This window comes from Oryx dammah, unplaced genomic scaffold (assembly GCF_014754425.2).
Source record: "Oryx dammah isolate SB20612 unplaced genomic scaffold, SCBI_Odam_1.1 HiC_scaffold_23, whole genome shotgun sequence".
Taxonomy (NCBI): Eukaryota; Metazoa; Chordata; class Mammalia; order Artiodactyla; family Bovidae; genus Oryx; species Oryx dammah.
Window position 1 is genome coordinate 24,294,244 of NW_024070207.1, and position 21,801 is coordinate 24,316,044.

A 21,801-nucleotide genomic window follows, 5' to 3' on the forward strand; every position below is an offset into this window, starting at 1 on the left:
CATTTGTGACCCAAGATGTGGTCTATCCTGGAGAATGTTCCATGTGCACTTGAGAAAAAGATGTATTCTTCTGCATTTGGATGGAATGTCCTGAAGATATCAATGAGACCCATTTCATCTAATGTATCATTTAAGACTTGTGTTTCGTTATTAATTTTCAGTTTTGATGATCTGTCCATTGGTGTGAGTGGGGTGTTAAAGTCTCCTACTATTATTGTGTTACTGTCAAACTCTCCTCTTATGTCTGTTAGTGTTTACCTTATGTATTGAGGTGCTCCTATGTTGTGTGCCTAGATATTTACAATTGTTATGTCATCCTGTTGGATTGATCCCTTGATCATTATGTAGTGTCCTTCCTTATCTCTTGTAATATTCTTTATCTTAAGGTCTACTTTGTCTGGTATGAGGATTGCTACCCCAGCTTTCTTTTGCTTTCCATTTGCGTGGAATATATTTTTCCATCCTCTCACTTTCGGTCTATATGTGTCTTTATGTCTGAAGTGGGTTTCTTGCAGACAGCATATACATGGGTCTTGTTTTTGTATCCATTCAGCCAGTCTGTGTCTTTTGGTTGGAGCAATTAATCCATTTGCACTTAAAGTAATTATTGATATATTCCTAATGCCATTGTCTTAATTGTTTGGGGTTTGTTTCTATAGATCTTTTTCTTCTCTTGTGTTTCCTGACTATATAGTCCCTGTAACATTTGTTGTAAAGCTGGTTTGGTGGGTACTGAATTCTCTTAACTTGTGCTTGTTTGAAAAGTTTTTGATTTCTCCATCAAATTTGAATGAGATCCTTGCCAGTTAGAGTAATCTTGGTTGTAGATTTTTCCATTTCAGTACTTTAAATATATCGTGCCATTCCCTTCTGGCCTGCACAGTTTCGGCTGAAAGATCAGCTGTTAAACGTATGGGGTTTCCCCTGTGTGTTACTTGTTGCTTGTCCCTTGCTGCTTTTAATATTCTTTCTTTGTGTTTAGTCTTTGTTAGTTTGATTCGTATGTGTCTTGGCATGTTTCTCCTTGGGTTTATCCTGTATGGGACTCTTTGTGCTTCTTGGACTCGATTGACCATTTCCTTTTCCATGTTGGGGAAATTTTCAATTATAATCTCTTAAAAACTTTTCTCATACCCTTTCTTTTTCTCTTCTTCTGGGACCCCTATAATTCTAATGTTGGTGCATTTAATACTGTCCCAGAGGTCTCTGAGACTATCCTCAGTTATTTTCATTCTTTTTACTTGATTCTGCTCTTCAGCAGTTATTTCTGCCACTTTATCTTCTGGCTAACTGATCCCTTCTTCTGCTTCAGATATTCTGCTATTAATTCCTTCTAGAGTATTTTTAATTTCAATAATTGTGAAGTGATAGATAGAAGATTTCCTATAGCAGATTACTCTACCGCTGTACCTTCCCTTCCTGTCTATACAGAAGTATCTTGCCCAAAAAGATTTATTTAATCTGGTGAAACCATTGATGAGATTTTTTCAATGCCAGCTAGAAAACATTTATTAAATGTTCATTAATAGATGAAGACGCATAAACAGTAAGAAGCATTGTACTTAGTGTTAAGGTGATAAAAAGAAGATAGATTCCTATATAATGGGCTAAAATTCAAGATTTCTAAAAAATAATATTGAAATTAGGCCCTAGCCTTATGTTGATTCCTATAATATGGGTAAATCCAATATTCCTGAGAATGATTTTGAGAGAATCTAGCTTCACACTCCCTGAAAAAATCCACTGTGTACCCTGGAGCAGCTTAGTACTCACTTGCCAAGACATGTAAGCATGGAAGTTTGCAATAAGCCTGTGTTCTATGTATAGCTTATTTTCCACAAAGCAGACTGAATACATTCCACAAGTAGCAGTCACTTGCCTGTTTTGAGGATTAGATAGTCACTTTTCTACTTTTTCTATGCCAACCTGTATTTTACTCAACACTGTTTATGAGTAGAGGATGCACATGTTTCTGTTTGTGTGTGTACAATTCATCTATACTCCATTTTGTTAAAAGATCAACTTTATTTGCTGAATAGATTCTTGATATAATTTTCCTAGCATTTGGAAGTTTATAATATAAGGAACTGTTTAAATATAAAGCAAAAGAGTAAGTAAGGCAGATTGGCCTTCCCATTTTTATGGCCCAAATTGAGACCATCATCATGAAATGAGTCATGATTTCAGTCATTCATTATACATGCTGGTCTTTATGTTTTTATCTAGCTTGGGTTCTCCAGAGCAGTGCCCTAATCTTATGTTGATTGTGTATCCTCAACACACCCAGCTTAGTTTTAGGGAGAATACTGTAGGCACTTGATAGTTGATTGATTTCTGTTTGATGGCTTTTCAGATAATTATTTATGTTTTCCTATTGTTTAGTTTCCCTCGGCCTTTTTCAAAGGAAGGGCAAACATGTGTGCTGCGTTTTGCTATGAGGTTTTAAAGTGCTGCACGTCACAGATTGGCTCAACCAGGAATGAAGCCTCTGCACTTTTGTATCTTCTGATGAGAAACAACTTTGAGTACACCAAAAGGAAAACCTTTTTAAGGACACATCTGCAGGTCAGTGAAAACCAAAGCTTCTCTTTCTTGTGTTCAATCTTTAGCCTCTCTGCATTAAGGTATAGAGCTTCCCAGTCTAATGCAACACTATTAGCCACAGGTGGCCATCTGGCACTTGAAATTTAGCTAGTCTGAATTCAGGACACATTGACTTTTGAAGACTACATACAAAGAAGTAAAATATCTCAATTGTTTTATATTGACTATATGTTGAAATGATATTTTGGATATATTGGTTTAAGTAAAATAAATCAAAATTCACTTGTGTCATTTTACTTCTTAATGTGACTGCTAGACAATTTAAATAAGAGTACACATGTGACTCATATCCTATTTCTACTGGACAACACTGCTTGAGAACATAGGTGTTAAGAGCAGAGATTCCAGATTCCATGAGTATCACACACTGTGTGACCTTAGCGAGGACTTCTTTACTCTCTTAGTACCTCAGACGCTTCGTAAGTAAAATACTGGTAACTATCCCTATCCACTTGGTATGGTTTTGGTGAGGATTAAACAAGATGACTAAGTAACAAATGAAGTACTTGTGTTTTTCATCTCTACCACGCCCAGTTAGTTAAAAATAATGAGCGAAGTCTCAAGGTTTAGTGGAAAACATGGACTTTGAAATCAGACCTGCCTGGACTTAAATCATAGCTTAGCTACTTACTTAATATGTGACCCTGGTGATTTTACTCAGTCCATCTTAACTATTTGCCTCATCTGTAAAATGAGGCCAACTATGTGTCAGCTTTGTCATGAGGGTTAAAAATAAAGTGTATGTAGTGCCAGGCACAAAATGCCTAGCTCATAATAGACACTTAGTATGTGGCAGTTGTTATTCAACATCTCCATAATTTTTTGTTTGTGTGATGAAACAGGTGTGAACTAAAACACAGTTGGGAGTTCTTGGCTCAGTTGCCATCAGCTGTAATATGGGAAATGCTTGGTCATATTTCTATCTTTACTGCCATGGTCAGTCCCATTGCAGTTGTTTATTGGAGACTGGGTTATACAGGAGGAAATAGCCATAAGTAGCTTTTTAGAAACGTCATCAGTGATGTTAAAATCTGATAGAAGTATATGCTTTCTGTAAAAATCTTCTATCTAATTATATTTCGATACTTGGTCTAACATTATATGTTAGAGTATCTCATATTTGCTTTCATAGAGATGTCACTTGAATACCACCTTCCTCCAAAGCATTTCTGCAATTAGTGTGCTGATGTTTTTGAACTTCCCCATTAGGGTCCATCCTTCTGGGTTAAAACATCAATTTCTCTCAAGTCCTATATTCAAATAAAATGAATTAATAAATTGCAGACTTAGAACCATGTCTGAGTGCTCGATAAAGTGGTTAAGTAGTAATACTGTGTGTATGGTCATTTTAATCCTCATAACAGCTCTATAATGTAGGTATTGTTGTTATCCCTATATTGCCTTTAAGGAAAGTGAGACACAGGAGGGTTAATTCACTTTCTCAAAGCCATTCAATGAATAATTGATAAAGTCAAAGTTTGAATCTAGGACACTTGGACTCAAGAGCTTGCACACAACTCCTGTAGTATCTTGCTTCTCAGATCAGGAGTAAAGCATCTGGCCATGAATACTTTAGCCTGAATCATATAAGCCTTCATTAAAAGGAGCCTGCGAGATTAAAAAGCACTATGCATACATGCTCAGTTGCTTCAGTCGTGTCTGGGCTCTTTGCAACCCTGTGGACTGTAGAACGCCAGGCTCCTGTCTCCATGGGATTCTCTAGCCAAAGGAGTTGCCATGCCTTCCTCCAGGGATTGTTCCCAACCCAGGGATCAAACTCACATCTGCATCTCCTGCATTGAAGGCAGATTCTTTACTGCTGAGCCAACGGTGCAGCCTAAAAGCAACATTACATGGCATTATACTGTTATCATTATGTAGTGTATATGCTGTAACATATACTACTGTCTAAACTATTTAGGTAGGCCCTAGTCAGAAACAAAGAAAGGAGCTGAGGTACTGGAGTTGGAAGTCTGCACATTGAGATAGACTAGTGAAAAGAAATGAGAAACCATCAAAGAAATGTCCTTAATTCCCAACTTTGCTAAAACTGCTTGCTAGCAAACGTATTGAAGGTAAATACCTGACCACCATTGTATCAGTTCACTAATTATGAAAATGGTTTCAGACCTAGATGTGCTGTGTGTTTCAAAAGTTTTTCACATCAAACTAAGAAAAGTCCTGATAAAATTTGAAATTAGGAACCTCCATTGATCTATAATTCTGTTTTTGTGCCAATACCGTACTGTCTTGATTACTGTAGCTTTGTAGTATAGTCTGAAGTCAGCAAGGTTGATTCCTCTAGCTCCATTTTTCTTTTTCAAGATTGCTTTGGCTATTTGGGGTCTGTTGTCTTTCCATACATATTGTAAAATTTTTTGTTCTAGTTCTGTGAAAACTGCCATTGGCAATTTGATAGGGATTGCACTGAATCTGTAGATTGCCTTTGGTAGTATGGTCATTATCATAATATTGATTCTTGTGATCCAAGAACATGGCATATCTCTCCATTTGTGTTTTGATTTTTTCATCAGTGTCTTAGAGTTTCCTTCATTTCAGTCTTTTGCCTCGTTAGGTAGGTTGACTCAGTTCGGTTCAGTTCAGTTCAGTCGCTCAGTCGTGTCTGACTCTTTGCGACCACATGAATCCCAGCACGCCAGGCCTCCCTGTCCATCACCATCTCCAGGAGTTCACTCAGACTCCCGTCCATCGAGTCCGTCATGCCATCCAGCCATCTCATCCTGGGTCGTCCCCTTCTCCTCCTGCCCCCAATCCTTCCCAGCATCAGAGTCTTTTCCAATGAGTCAAGTCTTCGCATGAGGTGGCCAAAGTACTGAAGCTTCAGCTTTAGCATCAGTCCTTCCAAAGAAATCCCAGGGTTGATCTCCTTCAGAATGGACTGGTTGGATCTCCTTGCAGTCCAAAGGACTCTCAAGAGTCTTCTCCAACACCATAGTTCAAAAGCATCAATTCTTCGGTGCTCAGCCTTCTTCACAGTCCAACTCTCACATCCGTACGTGACCACAGGAAAAACCATATATAGCCTTGACTAGACGGACCTTAGTCAGCAAAGTAATGTCTCTGCTTTTGAATATACTATCTAGGTTGGTCATAACTTTTCTTCCAAGGAGTAAGCGTCTTTTAATTTCATGGCTGCAGTCACCATCTGCAGTGATTTTGGAGCCCCCAAAAATAAAGTCTGACACTGTTTCTACTGTTTCCCCATCTATTTCCCATGAAGTGATGGGACCAGATGCCATGATATTCGTTTTCTGAATGTTGAGCTTTAGGCCAACTTTTTCACTCTCCTCTTTCACTTTCATCAAGAGGCTTTTTAGCTCCTCTTCACTTCCTGCCATAAGGGTGGTATCATCTGCATATCTGAGGTTATTGATATTTCTCCCAGCAATCTTGATTCAAGCTTGTGTTTCTTCCAGTCCAGCATTTCTCATGATGTACTCTGCATAGAAGTTAAATAAGCAGGGTGACAATATACAGCCTTGACGTATTCCTTTTCCTATTTGGAACCAGTCTGTTGTTCCATGTCCAGTTCTATCTGTTGCTTCCTGACCTGCATACAGATTTCTCAAGAGGCAGGTTAGGTGGTCTGGTATTCCCATCTCTTTCAGAATTTTCCACAGTTTATTGTGATGCACACAGTCAAAGGCTTTGGCATAGTCAATAAAGCAGAAATAGATGTTTTTCTGGAATTCTCTTGCTTTTTCCATGATCCAGCGGATGTTGGCAATTTGATCTCTGGTTCCTCTGCCTTTTCTAAAACCAGCTTGAACATCAGGGAGTTCATGGTTCACGTATTGCTGAAGCCTGGCTTGGAGAATTTTGAGCATTACTTTACTAGCATGTGAGATGAGTGCAATTGTGCGGTAGTTTGAGCATTCTTTGGCATTGCCTTTCTTTGGGATTGGAATGAAAACTGACCTTTTCCAGTCCTGTGGCCACTGCTAGGTTGACTCCTAGGTATTTTATTTTTTTTGTTGAAGTAGTGAATGCAGTTGCTCCTTAATTTCTCTTTCTGATTTTTCATTGTTACTGTATAGGAATGCCAGGGATTTCTGTGTATTAATTTTGTATCCTGCAACTTTACTAAGGTTGCTATTTCTTTGTTTTATGATATGACTTTGTCGTTAGCTTTTCAAAAATTAATTACTTTATCTTAATTGGAGGCTAATTACTTTACAATATTATAGTGATTTTTGCCACACATTGACATGAATCAGCCATGGTTGTATAAGTGTTCCCCATCTTGAACCCCCCTCCCACCTCCCTCCCCATCCCATCCCTCTGGGTCATCCCAGGGCACCAGCCCTGAACACCCTGTCTCATGCATCAAACCTGGACTGGTTCTGTTCTTCGATCTGTTTCACATATGATAATATACTTGTTTCAATGCTATTCTCTCAAAGCATCCCACCCTCGCCTTCTCCCACAGAGTCCAAAAGACTGTTCTTTACATCTGTGTCTCTTTTGCTGTCTTGCATATAGGTCATCGTTACCATCTTTCTAAAGTCCATATATACGCATTAGTATAACGTATTGGTGTTTTTCTTTCTGACTTATTTCACTCTGTATAATAGGCTCCAGGTTCATCTACCTCGTTAGAACTGATTCAAATGCATTCTTTTTAATGGCTGAGTAATATTCCATTGTGTATACGTACCACAGCTTTCTTATCTATTTGTCTGCCGATGGACATCTAGGTTGCTTCCATGTACTGGCTATAGTAAATAGTGCTGCAATGAACATTAGGTTACACGTGTCTCTTTCAGTTCTGGTTTCCTCGGTGTGGATGCCCAGCAGTGGGATTGCTGGGTCATATGGCAGTTCTATTTCCAGTCTTTTAAGGAATCTCCACACTGTTCTCCATGTGGCTGTACTAGTTTACATTCCCACCAACAGTGTAAGAAGGTTCCCTTTGCTCTGCACCCTCTCCAGCATTTATTGTTTGTAGACTTTTGATAGCAGCCATTCTGACTGGCGTGAGATGATACCTCATTGTGGTTTTGATTTGCATTTCTCTGATAATGAGTGATATTGAACATCTTTTCGTGTGTTTGTTAGCCATCTGTATGTCTTTTTTGGAGAAATGTTTGTTTACTTCTTCAGCCCATTTTTTGATTGGGTCATATATCTTTCTGGAATGGAGCTGCATGAGCTGCTTGTACATTTTTGAGATTAATTCTTTGTCAGTTGCTTCGTTTCCTCTGTCTTTAGCTTTTTACAATTTTTTTCTTTATTTTTGCCCGTGCTGGGTTCTTCATTGCTGTGCAGGCTTTCTCTAGTTGTGGCAAGCAAGGGCTATTCTTCCTTGTTGTGCCAGCTTCTCATTGCATTGGCTTCTCTTGTTGCAGAGCATGGGCTCTCGGATGCTCAGGCTTCAGTAGCCACAGCATGTGGGCTTAGTAGTTGTAGCTCACGGGCTTTAGAGTGCAGGCTCAATAGTTCTGGCACAGATTTACTTGATTCTCAGCATGTGGGATCTTCCTGGACCACGGATTGAACCCATATCTCCTGCATTGGCAGGCAGATTCTTTACCACTGAGCCCCCAGGCCAGCCCCTAAAGTTGTTGTTTCAATAGAAGAATTTAAACCACTCACGTAGGAGGAAAATAGATTTTGATGGAACTCTATAAAATCTTTAAAAGAAGCATTTTGTATGAGTGCTCATGGGTTGGTACACTGAAGAAAAGAAGCAAAAAAATAAAAATAAAATAAAATAAATAAAAAGAAAAGAAGCAGCATGTATTCAAAAGACATTTGAAAAAATGACATTTGAAAAATAACATTGAAAAAAAGACATTTCTTCTTTCCACAGATAATAATTGCTGTAAGCCAGTTGATAGTAGATGTAGCACTAAGTGGAGGATTGAGATTTCAGGAGTCTTTATTCATTATCAATAACTTTGCAAACAGTGACAGACCTATGAAGGTATGTTCTCACTTTAAGTGAAAAATTAGAACCATGTTCAATGTTAGGGGCGTTTCACTCCTCAAGTTAAACTGCGCTTTGCATTCACAACATTTATATAGTATCAAGTGTACAGAAAGTGAGCTTCATAGGTCAAGGCTTTGTCTCGTATATCCCTGTACCTCTGGCACCTAGAATACTGCCAGGTACACAGTAAACATTCAGTATTAGTTGAATGAGTGAATGAATGACTATACTATGTATACATAATTATGATATAATTTTAATTTTCTCTGTGCTTGATATTTAAACTTAGAAAAGAAATGTGTGTGTGTTTTTTTTTCCCTCAACCATTGTTCCCATTTATGCTGCTGCTGCTAAGTTGTTTCAGTCATGTCCAACTCTGTGCGACCCCATAGATGGCAGCCCACCAGGCTCCCCCATCCCTGGGATTCTCCAGGCAAGAACACTGGAGTGGGTTGCCATTTCCTTCTCCAGTGCGTGAAAGTGAAAAGTGAAAGTGAAGTCACTCAGTTGTGTCTGACTCTTAGTGACCCCATGGACTGCAGCCCACCAGGCCCCTCCATCCATGGGATTTTCCAGGCAAGAGTACTGGAGTGGGGTGCCATTGCCTTCTCTGGTTCTCATTTATAAGATTGGCTAAATAAGCACTGAGTTGGAAATTTCACAAAACTTCACTTACTAGAGTAGCTAACAGCTGCCTGATCCTTTGCCAGCAGATGAGGAATGGCACAGAAGGGATTCATTACTTGATGATTTTCTGAGCTTAAAGAATCATCTGTTAACTGGGGCCTTCCAGAGATACTTATTGGCAAACCCACGTCCAAGGCTGTTGTTCTTAGGCAACAGTTGGCTGAGGCCAAACCCATGACCCTGAACACCGTTAGTCTTGCCTACCTATATACTTCAAACCTAAAACGTTGTAAAAGTTCATGCGCCGGGGTCCAGCCCCCGCAGGATCCAGGGAAACCCGAAGGAGAAATGGCGTCAGCGATTGATTTAGAGAGAGAAGGAAAGAAAGTTGAAGATAAGAAAATAGAGGAGAGAAAGAGGCTGATATTCCTTGGTTTACATAGAAAGCCAATAAAACTCTGAGACAAGAAGTTTGCCCTGTTCACGGAGGCCACAGGTGCCCTCCTGGTCTCCCGAGGGAGTGAAGACGCAGAATGTCTTCCCGTTCAGGTCTTAGAAACCCGGGCAGATAAGTGAACGCAGGGAGCCCCTATGCTCCAAGGTATCAGCCTGAAAAGGAGGGAGAGGGAGAGAGAGAGAGAGAGAGAGAAAAAGAAAAAAAAGAAGAAAAAACACAGGGTGACCAAGCTGCTTTGGAGAGTGAGGCCCCCAAAACTTTATTTTTCAAAAGGTACTTTTATACCTTGCCTTATACATAGAGGGAAATGAAAGATGCAATGTCATACAGAGTCAGTCCAAACATTCCAGCAGTTTTGCCCTTATCCAAACCATGATTTTTCTGCATACCTTTCCCACAAATGATGTTGTGTACAGTATCTTCTGGCCTTGGAGGCCTGTGAACATTTTATGACCCTCTTTTGATAAAGGCTGCTCAACCAGGAAACTTATTTTCCCTCAAAGTGTTTTTTCTTTATATTTCTAATCTATGTCAGCCTCAGAAATTGCCAGACAGAGTTACGTTTTTCACAGAGCAAAGGTGCAATGAGTTACAAGAAAGAACCAATTAGCTCAAAAGTCTGATACGGTTAAATTCAAGGCTACACTTGTTTTTCTTGCATTCTCACTATGTTAACTAATGCATTCCCAGGTGCACAGTGGATAAGAGATATGGGAACTTAGCAACAAGCATTGGCCCAATAATGAAATCCTACATCAGCACTAGCACTACTCTAATAACTTTTAACTCTTTCAAAGGCTCTATGTTTTAGGCTTTCTGTGCCTCTCACAGTTGGGAGGCTGTAAATAATCACATGCGTAGCTGTAAGAGTCTGGATATACCTGCTAAGCAAGCTAGAATGTTAACAGAGGGGGTTTGATTTGAAATATTCCTCTCATGTCCAGCAGACTTATTAGCTATAGCCCTCAGTTGATTTTCTCCAGAGAAAAGTGGTCAGGGTTAGCCCCCTGTTAATGTCAGAGGAGTTGGTGAAAGTCATGAAACAGTAAAACGGACAGATTCTGGTTTTGGGGTAGATGCTCAAGAAAGCCTAGAGAGCCCCTTGAGTTCTGAAGCCTTGCTTAACAGTTCTCTTGCACATGACCTTGTCATGGGTGGGATCTCCCGTGGTGGCTTCTGGCATTCATGTGTTGTTTTGTTGCATGGAGAGTAGGTTCTGTTCTTCAGTGATGTATGTGTACAAGGGAAGAAGATTCCCTTGCCAATAGAGAATGTTTCCTCCCAGAGGAATCATCCCCATTCTTGGGAAAGGTCATCTTCCAGCATAATTTGACAATTTGTGTAAAATCTGGAAAAAAAAAGTTCACAGTCACAGCATACTTTATGTTTGGGACGTGTTGAATCTTTGTACCAAAACATATTCCCATAGGAATGTTGCTTAGACTGAAAAAACAACAACAACAAAAACAAAAACACACAAACAACACTGAATAGTACCAGCCATTCTCGGGCTGGGAAAGTTTGCTTTTCAGCCAGTTCTACTGGTTCCCTAAGAAATCAGTATATGTTCCATTTAACCCCAAGAGCACAGAAATAGCTTATGTCATTTAGCATCTTTTACTCATACCCTAAGAGTTTATTTTCCTAGTTATTTTTTTTACCATCCTTAATTCCATGTTATATAAAAGTTAGACTACCAATTTTTTCAAAGTAAATGGGGTCTGTTTTAGACCTCCGTGATAGGAAATCTTTTTCATGACTCATTTGTGAAATGACAGTTTTATTCTGGTAGGGCAATCATTACCAATAAACTCTATTACAACAAAGGTATAGATTTCTCCCAGTAAATGAAATCTCTACTAATGTATAAGAAGAGAAGAAGAATCTCTACTATTGCATATATATCTATACACACACACACATGCGTGCACACACACATATGGATAATCATTTTTAAAAGTCATCTTCAAAGAAGACACTTTTGAATATAATTTTCTCCACCTTTGGTGGATTCACATTGAAAAGCTGCCTAAGGCCTGTACCTGTCCCTACTCCTCTTCTCAGATCCCTACATATAATTGTGATTACTCTGCTGGAGTGAATAGGAAGCCATAGGACTGACAAAGAGGAAACTCTAACTTTGTGCTTTTGAGGACAAAAGCAATGCTTTAAGAGAAAGTAATGATCTCTTTAAACTCTTCAGAGTGTTCTGTGATTCCTAAACTCTTCTTTGCATAATTGGAAATGTCTACAGTATGGTTTTCACATCAAAGCATAGGGCCGTTGGTAGATGGAAGAGTGACTAAGGTCATGAGCTCTGTAGCCCAACTGCCTGAGTGTCAGTCCTGTCTCTACCACCTACCAACGTCACAGCTTTGGCCAAACTACATAACTGCTGTGTACATTGGTTTTCCCATTGGTGAAATGAATTATAATAGTACTTAATTCATAATGTTGTTATAAAGTTTAAAACATGTAAAGTGCTCAGGCCACTCCTTGGCGCATAGTATGATATCAATTTTAGTTACTATTGTAACTAAAACTAAACAATAAAGGCGAATATGGATTACCTTCATGGCAATCAAATTGACAGCAGAGGAGGTGGAGTGCAAAACCAGGCAGTCTGGCTCCAGAGTTCATGCTTTTATGTGTTAGGAATATACTGCCATCAAACTCACTGGCTTTGAAGCCTGAGGTAGTAGACTATTTTTTCTAAAGAATTAATGTAAAACTCTTTAGGCATGCCCACATGCCAAGAACCAAGAACCAAATACCGAGATCTCTGACAAGGGGTAAAAGTTCTATGTTATTCCCAAGACGGGCTGCTTAGGCTTAGAGCACACCAATAATATTGATAAATATGTCTTTTTTGTTTGTTCTGATATTGCGCAACTGCTTTTCCCTCAGAAGTCAAAGACTTGACCGAGAGAATCCGTACTGTTCTTATGGCCACAGCTCAAATGAAGAAGCATGATAAGGACCCCAAAATGCTAATTGATCTCCAGAATAGCTTAGCCAAGTCCTACACAAGTATCTCAGAGCTCAGGAAAACGTGGCTTGATAGCATGGCCAAGATTCATATAAAAAATGGAGATTTTTCAGAGATGACTACTTATCACTTTGTTCGAAACACAAGCCGTCCCAAAGCCCTGGAGCACAATCTCACGGTTCCTTCTTTGTCTCCTTTTTCAGGCAGCAATGTGTTATGTCCACATAGCAGTCTTGGTTGCAGAATTTCTTCATCAAAAAAGTGAGATATTTCTATTCTTAGGGATGGGGAGAACTTCAGTTAGCCCAAGGAATTTTATCTTTGTAGCTTGCAGCTATGAATGGGATATGATTGAGCTCTGAAAAATATGCTCACCTTTCATCTCACTCACTGTTGAGCAGAAGTTGTTCTAAAAGAAAACTGGATTGTTCATTTCCCTTCTGCTTTCATTAAGAGTACATGAATAAGTTAAATAGTACAGGGCCAGGCCTGATGCTCAATGTTTGTTTCCCAAGACCGTCTCCCTGGAAGACTGCCACAGATTAAATTCTTCTGAGGGCTTATGGGAAGCTCTGGATAACATACATCACTTATTTTCCCCTGTCTGCCCCAACTTTACCAACAACTGTCCATGAATTCTATCTCTACAGCCATTTTAGTATAACAGAATCTTGGTATTAAAGGGGAGTTGAGAGGACTTCCCTGCACTCCCAGTGCAGGGCTCATGTTCTATCCCTGGTCAGGGAATCATGCTGCAACTAAAGGTCTCACCTGCTACAACTAAGACCCAGTGCAGGCAAATAAAGAAAGAAATATATTTTCAAAAATGCTAAAAAGACAAAAAAGGGAGTTCACACATCAGCTAGATGGCCCTGTAATATGTCGTTTGTTTGTATACCCATCTCAAGAACAATTTGGCATCCATACATAGATGAAGTGCCTTTGTGGGAGCTGTGGGATCCAGCCCCGCATACCAAGGGACCTGGAGGAATTTTACCCCCCCATGTATCAGGTAATGGGCAGACAGACCTGTGTGCTGTCTGTGGACCTTGCAGTGGCCTATGAGCTGGCTCCAGCCCCTGTCAGCTGCAGTCTAGGATCCCTTGGAGAACACTTGTTTTCGATAATCACCCACAGACGAGAAAGCCTTGGGGGAAGCCCAGAAGTCCAGTGGAGAAGTTCCAGCATGTTATTGGAGCAAAAATTATACAAGTTTGAATGCATTGAAGAGGGTAAGAGGAATAGTTTGATTTATTCATGTCACCTTTTCCACAAGGTGGCACAGCTCAGTGCCAAGAGAGACTTTCTCACCCTTGATTTCTAACGCAGGGAAAAGTGAGAGCATATGAAGGGGTGCTGTGTTTCCCAGCAGCACAGGATGCTCCCAAAGAGGCCCATTTCTCTCTTGCTCTATCCAGAGTACTGAGTTGTGAGCTGAATGATGGAGGCAGAGAGAGGCTGAGAGAGCAGCAGATAGGATTCTTAGAGGGCATTACACGCAAACAGACCCTACTAACCACGTCATGGACTCCACGAAAAAGCCTGCCAACACATCCCTAGAGATATTTAGCCTGTGGGTCCCCCACTGGCCCACAGGCACCCCCTGTGCTCCATGTGCCTCAACCACACTCTCTTCCATCCTGTAGCTGGATCTATGTGCTTGCATGTGCAGAAAGCCAGCCAGAGTTTGTGGGCCAGGGAAAGAACACAAGTAGCACCACCCTTGGGAAATCAAATGGGAGGCTGTTAGCACCTGCCCTGCTATGTTACATGATGGAGAAAAGACATATGTGCTCATGAATTCTGTCATATGTGGGAGCCAGAATCACAGAGCAGGTGTACCCATCCAACGTCTGTGAAAGCCTCAGAATCCCTAGCAGGACAGATGGAAAGTATTTCTCACCCTCAGTCAGTAAAATTGGTTGAAGGTGGCTGCCATTTCAAATGTGAAGATAGCAATGCAAAATTTCAAGGAACATGAAAAATGAAGGAAATATGACACCCCAAAGGATCATAACAATCTTATAGTAAGAAAGACATGGAGATCTGCAGCTTATCCAAGAAAGAATTCAAAATAGTTTTTCTAAGGAAGCTCAATGAGCTACAATAAAATAGAAAATTTAGTAAAATCAGGAAAATAATACACAGACAAAATGAGGAGTTAAATGGAGATGGAAATCTCATAAAAAGAGCCAAACATTTCCTGGCACTTACGAATACAATGAATGAAGTTAAAACTGAAATAAGAGTGTTAAAAACAGAATGGATCAAGGAGAAGTACTAATCTGCATTAAAATACTAGACCTTTGAAATTATGGAGTCAGAGGAGAAGATAAGGATGAAGAGTAAAGAAAGCCTACATGATCTGTGGGATGCTATCAGCAGAAACCTTACAGGCTAGGAGAGGGTAGGATGATATTTTTCAAGTTCTGAAAGGGAAAAATAACTGCCAACCAAGGATACTCCATCCAGCAAATTTGTCCTTCAGAAATGGACAGATCAGTACTTTTCCAGGAAAACAAAAGCTGAGGGAGTCCATCACCACTAGACCTGACTTCCAAGAAATGCTGAGAAAAGTTCTTCCTGTTGAAGTGAAATGATGCTAATTAGTGTTATGGAAACATGAAATGGATCCATATGTATGGATGAAGAAGACATGGCTCATGTAGTCAAAGGAAAGAAGGGAATCCTACTATTTGTGACAACACAGATGGATGTTGAGGGTATCATGCTAAGTGAAATAAATCTGAGAAAGAGAAAGACAAATACTGTACAATGTTACTTATACAGGAAATCTTAAGCCAAACTTGCAGCTGCAGAAAGTAGAATGGTGGTAGCCAGAGGGATACCAAAAATAGGGTGATTTTGGTCAAAGGGTACAAATTTCCACTTACAGGATGACTATGTTCTGGATATCTAATGTATATAGTGATTATAGTGAAGAAGATTTTATTATATACTTGAACGTTGCTAAGAAAGTAGATTTAAATGTTTTTACTCTGTCCAAAATGGTAATTATGTGTGGTGATGAACTCTAATGTAATCATTTCACAATATATACATGCATCAAATCAACACATACACCTTAAATGTACACAGTGTTCCATATCAATTGTGTCTCAATAGAGCTGGGGGTGGTTGTCTGGCTGGCGGGGGGCAGGGGGATCCACAAAAGGAGTCATGGTCTTACAGGGCTCAGGATTCAACAAGTCTAATTCAGGAATCTGCCCGAAAGCTTCTCTTTCCAAAATTAGTATTGTGGACTACTGTAACAACTAACAACTTAAACAGTAAAACGGTTGAGTTAAGAGAACAGATACACATATATGTATGGCTGAGCCCTTTGCTGTCCACCTGAAACTGTCACAGCATTATTATCTGGCTCTACTCCAATACAAAATAAAAGTTTTTAAAAAATTGATTGACATTGGACACTGCAAAGAAATCTCCCACTGTCGATCATAATTGCAATGAAGTTGGCCAAAAACTTCATTTGGGTTTCTTGTAACATCATATGGAAAACCCCAAAAGAACTTTTTGGCCAACTCAATATTTCCTTGAAGACAGTCAAATGAGTAACATTACCACAAAATGAAACCATCTTGTGGGAGTCACATCACTCTGGTTTTGGCTCTGAGAACACAACCATGTTTTATGTTTTAATTCGAGAATTTCTATAGTTAACCAGGTATTTTTCTTCACAAACAAAATGGCATAACTAAAATGATTCATTTTACTTGCATATTAAATTAACCACCTTCTGTTTGATACTGAATTTCTTTTCAACAATAATATGTTTGAAATTGACATGCTCTAGTATTTTCTTTTTAGTACATATGTGGTTTTAAAGTGGAGAACAAGATTAAGTATCAACAGAAGGCCTTGTTTGAGGCTTCTTTTCCCTACATCACTGGTATGCCTGTGAAATTGCCATAAAAACAAATACTGAAATTGCATGCCTGCAGTTAAAAATAAACTAACAAATATGAGACCCCTAAACACAGTACCTAATAAAGATTTAGGTGTGTCTTTCAGATATATCAGGTTAATATTATGTCATCTTTTCAGTTATTAGAAATTTGAAATGAGTTTTATGTCTACTAAGTATAAACCTATACCTGTTAGATACTGAAAATAGTTAAATATAATAAGGTATTTCCCCAGAATTTTTTGACAAGTGTAAAGACCTTAAAACAAAGCAAAAATGAAGAATTATTTATCTCCATTATCAGTACTTAAGCTTTTGGAATTATCACTATAGTATTGAAGAAAAGAGCAAATATATATAAATATTGCTGTGAGTTTTTTTGGACATTGGCTTGAGGCAGACAGCCTGAAAACCAAACAATGTGACATATTTCAATAAGTGAAACAGTGCTTTTAAACTAATCATTTAAATATTTATTTCACAGTACTTTCAAGGTTTTTGGGTTTTTTTTTTGTTTGTTTTTCTGTTTTTTTTTTTAAGAATTTATCCTTCATAGAAATCAAAGAGCCCTTCTCTGAGTAGGAAAAAATGATATTTTGCATTTTAACAAAAAGTAATGTTAAATTTAGGACAAGTTTACATATGTATTTATAGGTGCTATCTATTTTTAAGCCTGGAAAATTCTACTCACTGAAATGAGAAACTCTTACTCTGAAATGGTGGCATTAGTAAAATCCTTAGAGTTTCCTTCCCTTAGCCTCAATCATTCCAATGATCCCAAACACCTGATTTTGCTAATTTCATGATTAACGTGTGATAGTTATGACAAGGTAAACCACTAATGGTTGTTTGAGGAGGCCTTACAAATAGTTGTGAAGAGAAGAGTAGTGAAAAGCAAAGGAAAAAAGGAATAATATACCCATTTGAATGCAGAGTTCCAAAGAACAGCAAGGAGAGATAAGAAAGCCTTCGTCAGTGATCAGTGCAAAGCAATAGAGGAAACCAATAGACTGGGAAAGAGTAGAGATGTCTTCAAGAAAATTACAGACACCAAGGGAACATTTCATGCAAAGATGGGCTCAATAAAGGGCAGAAATGGTATGGATGAAACAGAAGAAAAATTTTAAGAAGAGATGGCAAGAATACACAGAAGTATACAAAAAAGATCTTCATGACCCAGATAACCACATGGTGTGGTCACTTACCTAGAGCCAGACATCGTGAAATGCAAAGTCAAGTGGGCCTTCGGAAGCATCACTAAGAACAAAGTTAGTGGAGGTGATGGAATTCCAGTGGAGCTATTTCAAATCCTAAAAGATGATGCTGTTAAAGTGCTGCACTCAATATGCCAGCAAATTTGGAAAACTCGGCAGTGGCCACAGGACTGGAAAAGGTCGGTTTTCATTCCAATCCCAAAGAAGGGCAATGCCAAGAATGCTCAAACTACCGCACAATTGCACTCCTCTCACACGCTAGTAAAGTAATGCTCAAAGTTCTCTAAGCCAGGCTTCAGGAATATGTGAACCGTGAACTTCCAGATGTTCAAGCTGGATTTAGAAAAGGTAGAGGAACCAGAGATGAAATTGCCAACATATGTTGGATCATTGAAAAAGCAAGAGAGTTCCAGAAAAACATCTATTTCTGCTTTATTGACTATGCCAAAGCCTTTGTGTGCATCACAATAAACTGTGGAAAATTCTGAAAGAGATGGGAATACCAGACCACCTGATCTGCCTCCCGAGAAATCTGTATGCAGATCAAGAAGCAGCAGTTAGAACTGGACATGGAACAACAGACTGGTTCCAAATAGGAAAAGGAGTACGTCAAGGCTGTATATTGTCACCCTGCTTATTTAACTTCTATGCAGAGTACATCATGAGAAATGCTGGACTGGATGAAGCACAAGCTTGAATCAAGATTGCTGGGAGAATTATCAATAACCTCAGATATGCAGATGACAGCACCCTTATGGCAGAAAGCAAAGAAGAACTAAAAAACCTCTTGATGAAAGTGAAAGAGGAGAGTGAAAAAGTTGGCCTAAAGCTCAACATTCAGAAAACTAAGATCATGGCACCTAGTCCCACCACTTAATGGCAAATAGATGGGAAAACTGTGGAAACAGTGACAGACTTTAATTTTGGGGCTCCAAAACCACTGCAGATGGTGACTGCAGCCATGAAACTAAAAGACACTCGCTGGCTCCTTGGAAGAAATGCTATGACCAACCTAGAAACCATATTAAAAAACAGAGACATAACTTTGCCAACAAAGGTCCACCTAGTCAAACCCTTGGTTTTTCCAATAGTCATGTATGGATGTTAGAGTTGGACTATAAAGAAAGCTGAGCACCAATAAATTGATGCTTTTGAACTGTGGTGATGGAGAAGACTCTTGCGAGTCCCTTCGACTGCAAGGAGATCCTACCAGTGCATCCTAAAGGAAATGGGTCCTGAATATTCATTGGAAGGACTGATGCTAAAGCTGAAACTCCAATACTTTGGCCACCTGATGCGAGGAACTGACTCATTGGAAAAGACCCTGATGCTGGGAGGGATTGAGGGTGGGAGGAGAAGGGGATGACAGAGAATGAGATGGTTGGATGGCATCACAGACTCGATGGACATGAGTCTAAGTAAACTCCGGGAGTTGGTGATGGACAGGGAGGCCAGGTGTGCTGCAGTCTATGGGGTCACAAAGAGTAAGACATGACTGAGCAACTGAACTGAACTGAAACCACTAATGTTAAAACACAAGTTAAACTCTTCATCTGTTACCTTGTCTTCCAGTCTGAGAAATCCATAACCTAGGTTCAGTTTAGTTCAGTCGCTCAGTTGTGTCCGACTCTTTGCGACCCTATGAATCACAGCACTCTAGGGCTCCCTGTCCATCACCATCTCCCGGAGTTCACTCAGACTCACGTCCATCGAGTCCATGATGCCATCCAGCCATCTCATCCTCGGTCGTCCCCTTCTCCTCCTGCCCCCAATCCCTCCCAGCATTAGAGTCTTTTCCAATGAGTCAACTCTTCTCATGAGGTGGCCAAAGTACTGGAGTTTCAGCTTTAGCATCACTCCTTCCAAAGAAATCGCAGGGTTGATCTCCTTCAGACTGGTTGGATCTCCTTGCAGTCCTAGGGACTATCAAGAGTCTTCTCCAACACCACAGTTCAAAAGCATCAATTCTTCGGCACTCAGCCTTCTTCACAGTCCAACTCTCACATCCATACATGACCACAGGAAAAACCATAGCCTTTACTAGATGGACCTTAGTGGGCAAAGTAATGTCTCTGCTTTTGAATATACTATCTAGGTTGGTCATACCTTTTCTTCTAAGGAGTAAGCGACTTTTAATTTCATGGCTGCAGTCACCATCTGCAGTGGTTTTGGAGCCCCAAAAAATAAAGTCTGACACTGTTTTACACTGTTTCCCCATCTATTTCCCATGAAGTAATGGGACCGGATGCCATGATATTCGTTTTCTGAATGTTGAGCTTTAGGCCAACTTTTTCACTCTCCTCTTTCACTTTCATCAAGAGACTTTTTAGTTCCTCTTCACTTCCTGCCATAAGGGTGGTATCATCTGCATATCTGAGGTTATTGATATTTCTCCCAGCAATCTTGATTCAAGCTTGTGTTTCTTCCAGTCCAGCGTTTTTCATGATGTACTCTGCATAGAAGTTAAATAAGCAGGGTGACAATATACAGCCTTGACGTACTCCTTTTCCTATTTGGAACCAGTCTGTTGTTCCATGTCCAGTTCTAACTGCTGCTTCCTGACCTGCATACAGATTTCTCAAGAGGCAGGTCAGGTGGTCTGGTATTCCCATCTCTTTCAGAATTTTCCACAGTTTATTGTGATGCACACAGTCAAAGGCTTTGGCATAGTCAATAAAGCAGAAGTAGATGTTCTTCTGGAACTCTCTTGCTTTTTCCATGATCCAGCAGATGTTGGCAATTTGATCTCTGGTTCCTCTGCCTTTTCTAAAACCAGCTTGAACATCAGGGAGTTCATGGTTCACGTATTGCTGAAGCCTGGCTTGGAGAATTTTGAGCTTTACTTTACTAGCATGTGAGATGAGTGCCATTGTGTGGTAGTTTGAGCATTCTTTGGCATTGCCTTCTTTGGAACTGGAATGAAAACTGACCTTTTCCAGTCCTGTGGCCACTGCTGAGTTTTCCAAATTTGCTGGAGTATTGAGGGCAGCACTTTCACAGCATCATCTTTCAGGATTTGAAACAGCTCAACTGGAAATCCATCACCTCCGCTAGCTTTGTTCATAGCGATGCTTTCCAAGGCCCACTTGAGTTCACATTCCAGGATGTCTGGCTCTAGATGAGTGATCACATCATCATGGTTATCTGAGTCGTGAAGATCTTTTTTGTATAGTTCTTCCGTGTATTCTTGCCACCTCTTCTTAATATCTTCTGCTTCTGTTAGGTCCAGATCATTTCTGTCCTTTATCGAGCCCATCTTTGCATGACATGTTCCCTTGGTATCTCTAATTTTCTTGAAGAGATCTCTAGTCTTTCCCATTCTGTTGTTTTCCTCTATTTCTTTGCATTGATTGCCGAAGAAGGCTTTCTCATCTCTTCTTGCTATTCTCTGGAACTCTGCATTCAGATGCTTATATCTTTCCTTTTCTCCTTTGCTTTTCGCCTCTCTTCTTTTCACAGCTATTTGTAAGGCCTCCCCAGACAGCCATTTTGCTTTTTTACATTTCTTTTCCATGGGGATGGTCTTGATCCCTGTCTGCTGTACAATGTCACAAATGTCATTCCATAGTTCATTAGGCAGTCTATCAGATCTAGGCCCTTAAATCTATTTCTCACTTCCACTGTATAATCATAAGGGATTTGATTGAGGTCATACCTGAATGGTCTAGCAGTTTTCCCTACTTCAATTTGAGTCTGAATTTGGTAAGACCTGGATATTCACAGACTAAATAAAAGTACATTAGAGTGCAAGCCTGAAAGAAAAATTTCCATTTACACTTAAGCTTATTTATCAAAAATAATAGAGCAATTGTAGAACCCTTTGCTTTCTATCAAATATCCTTTTATGATTAAGACAAAATCTCTGACATATCAATTGCCAAAATTTTTCAGTTTTCTCAAAGTTCTATGCCATTTCTCTTGAAGTCATCATAAAGCTTTCCTTTTCATCAAGATGGAATGAAACGCTACAGCTGATGCATTGGAGACAGATGTTCGCCTGTTTAGAGTTTTTAAGAAAAAAGAATAGTT

The 21,801-nt window shown here is 39.6% G+C and overlaps 1 protein-coding gene across 1 annotated transcript in view; it reads left to right on the forward strand.

The window, feature by feature from the left end:
• The first annotated feature begins 12,202 nt into the window (after positions 1 to 12,202).
• IL13RA1 (interleukin 13 receptor subunit alpha 1) overlaps positions 12,203 to 21,801 on the forward strand; it is an 81,604-nt gene continuing 72,005 nt past the window's right edge. The window contains exons 1-2 of the mRNA XM_040266615.1: positions 12,203 to 12,242; positions 12,549 to 12,671. Of these exons, the coding sequence (XP_040122549.1) occupies positions 12,203 to 12,242; positions 12,549 to 12,671 (163 nt within the window). The remainder of the gene's footprint in view (positions 12,243 to 12,548; positions 12,672 to 21,801) is intronic.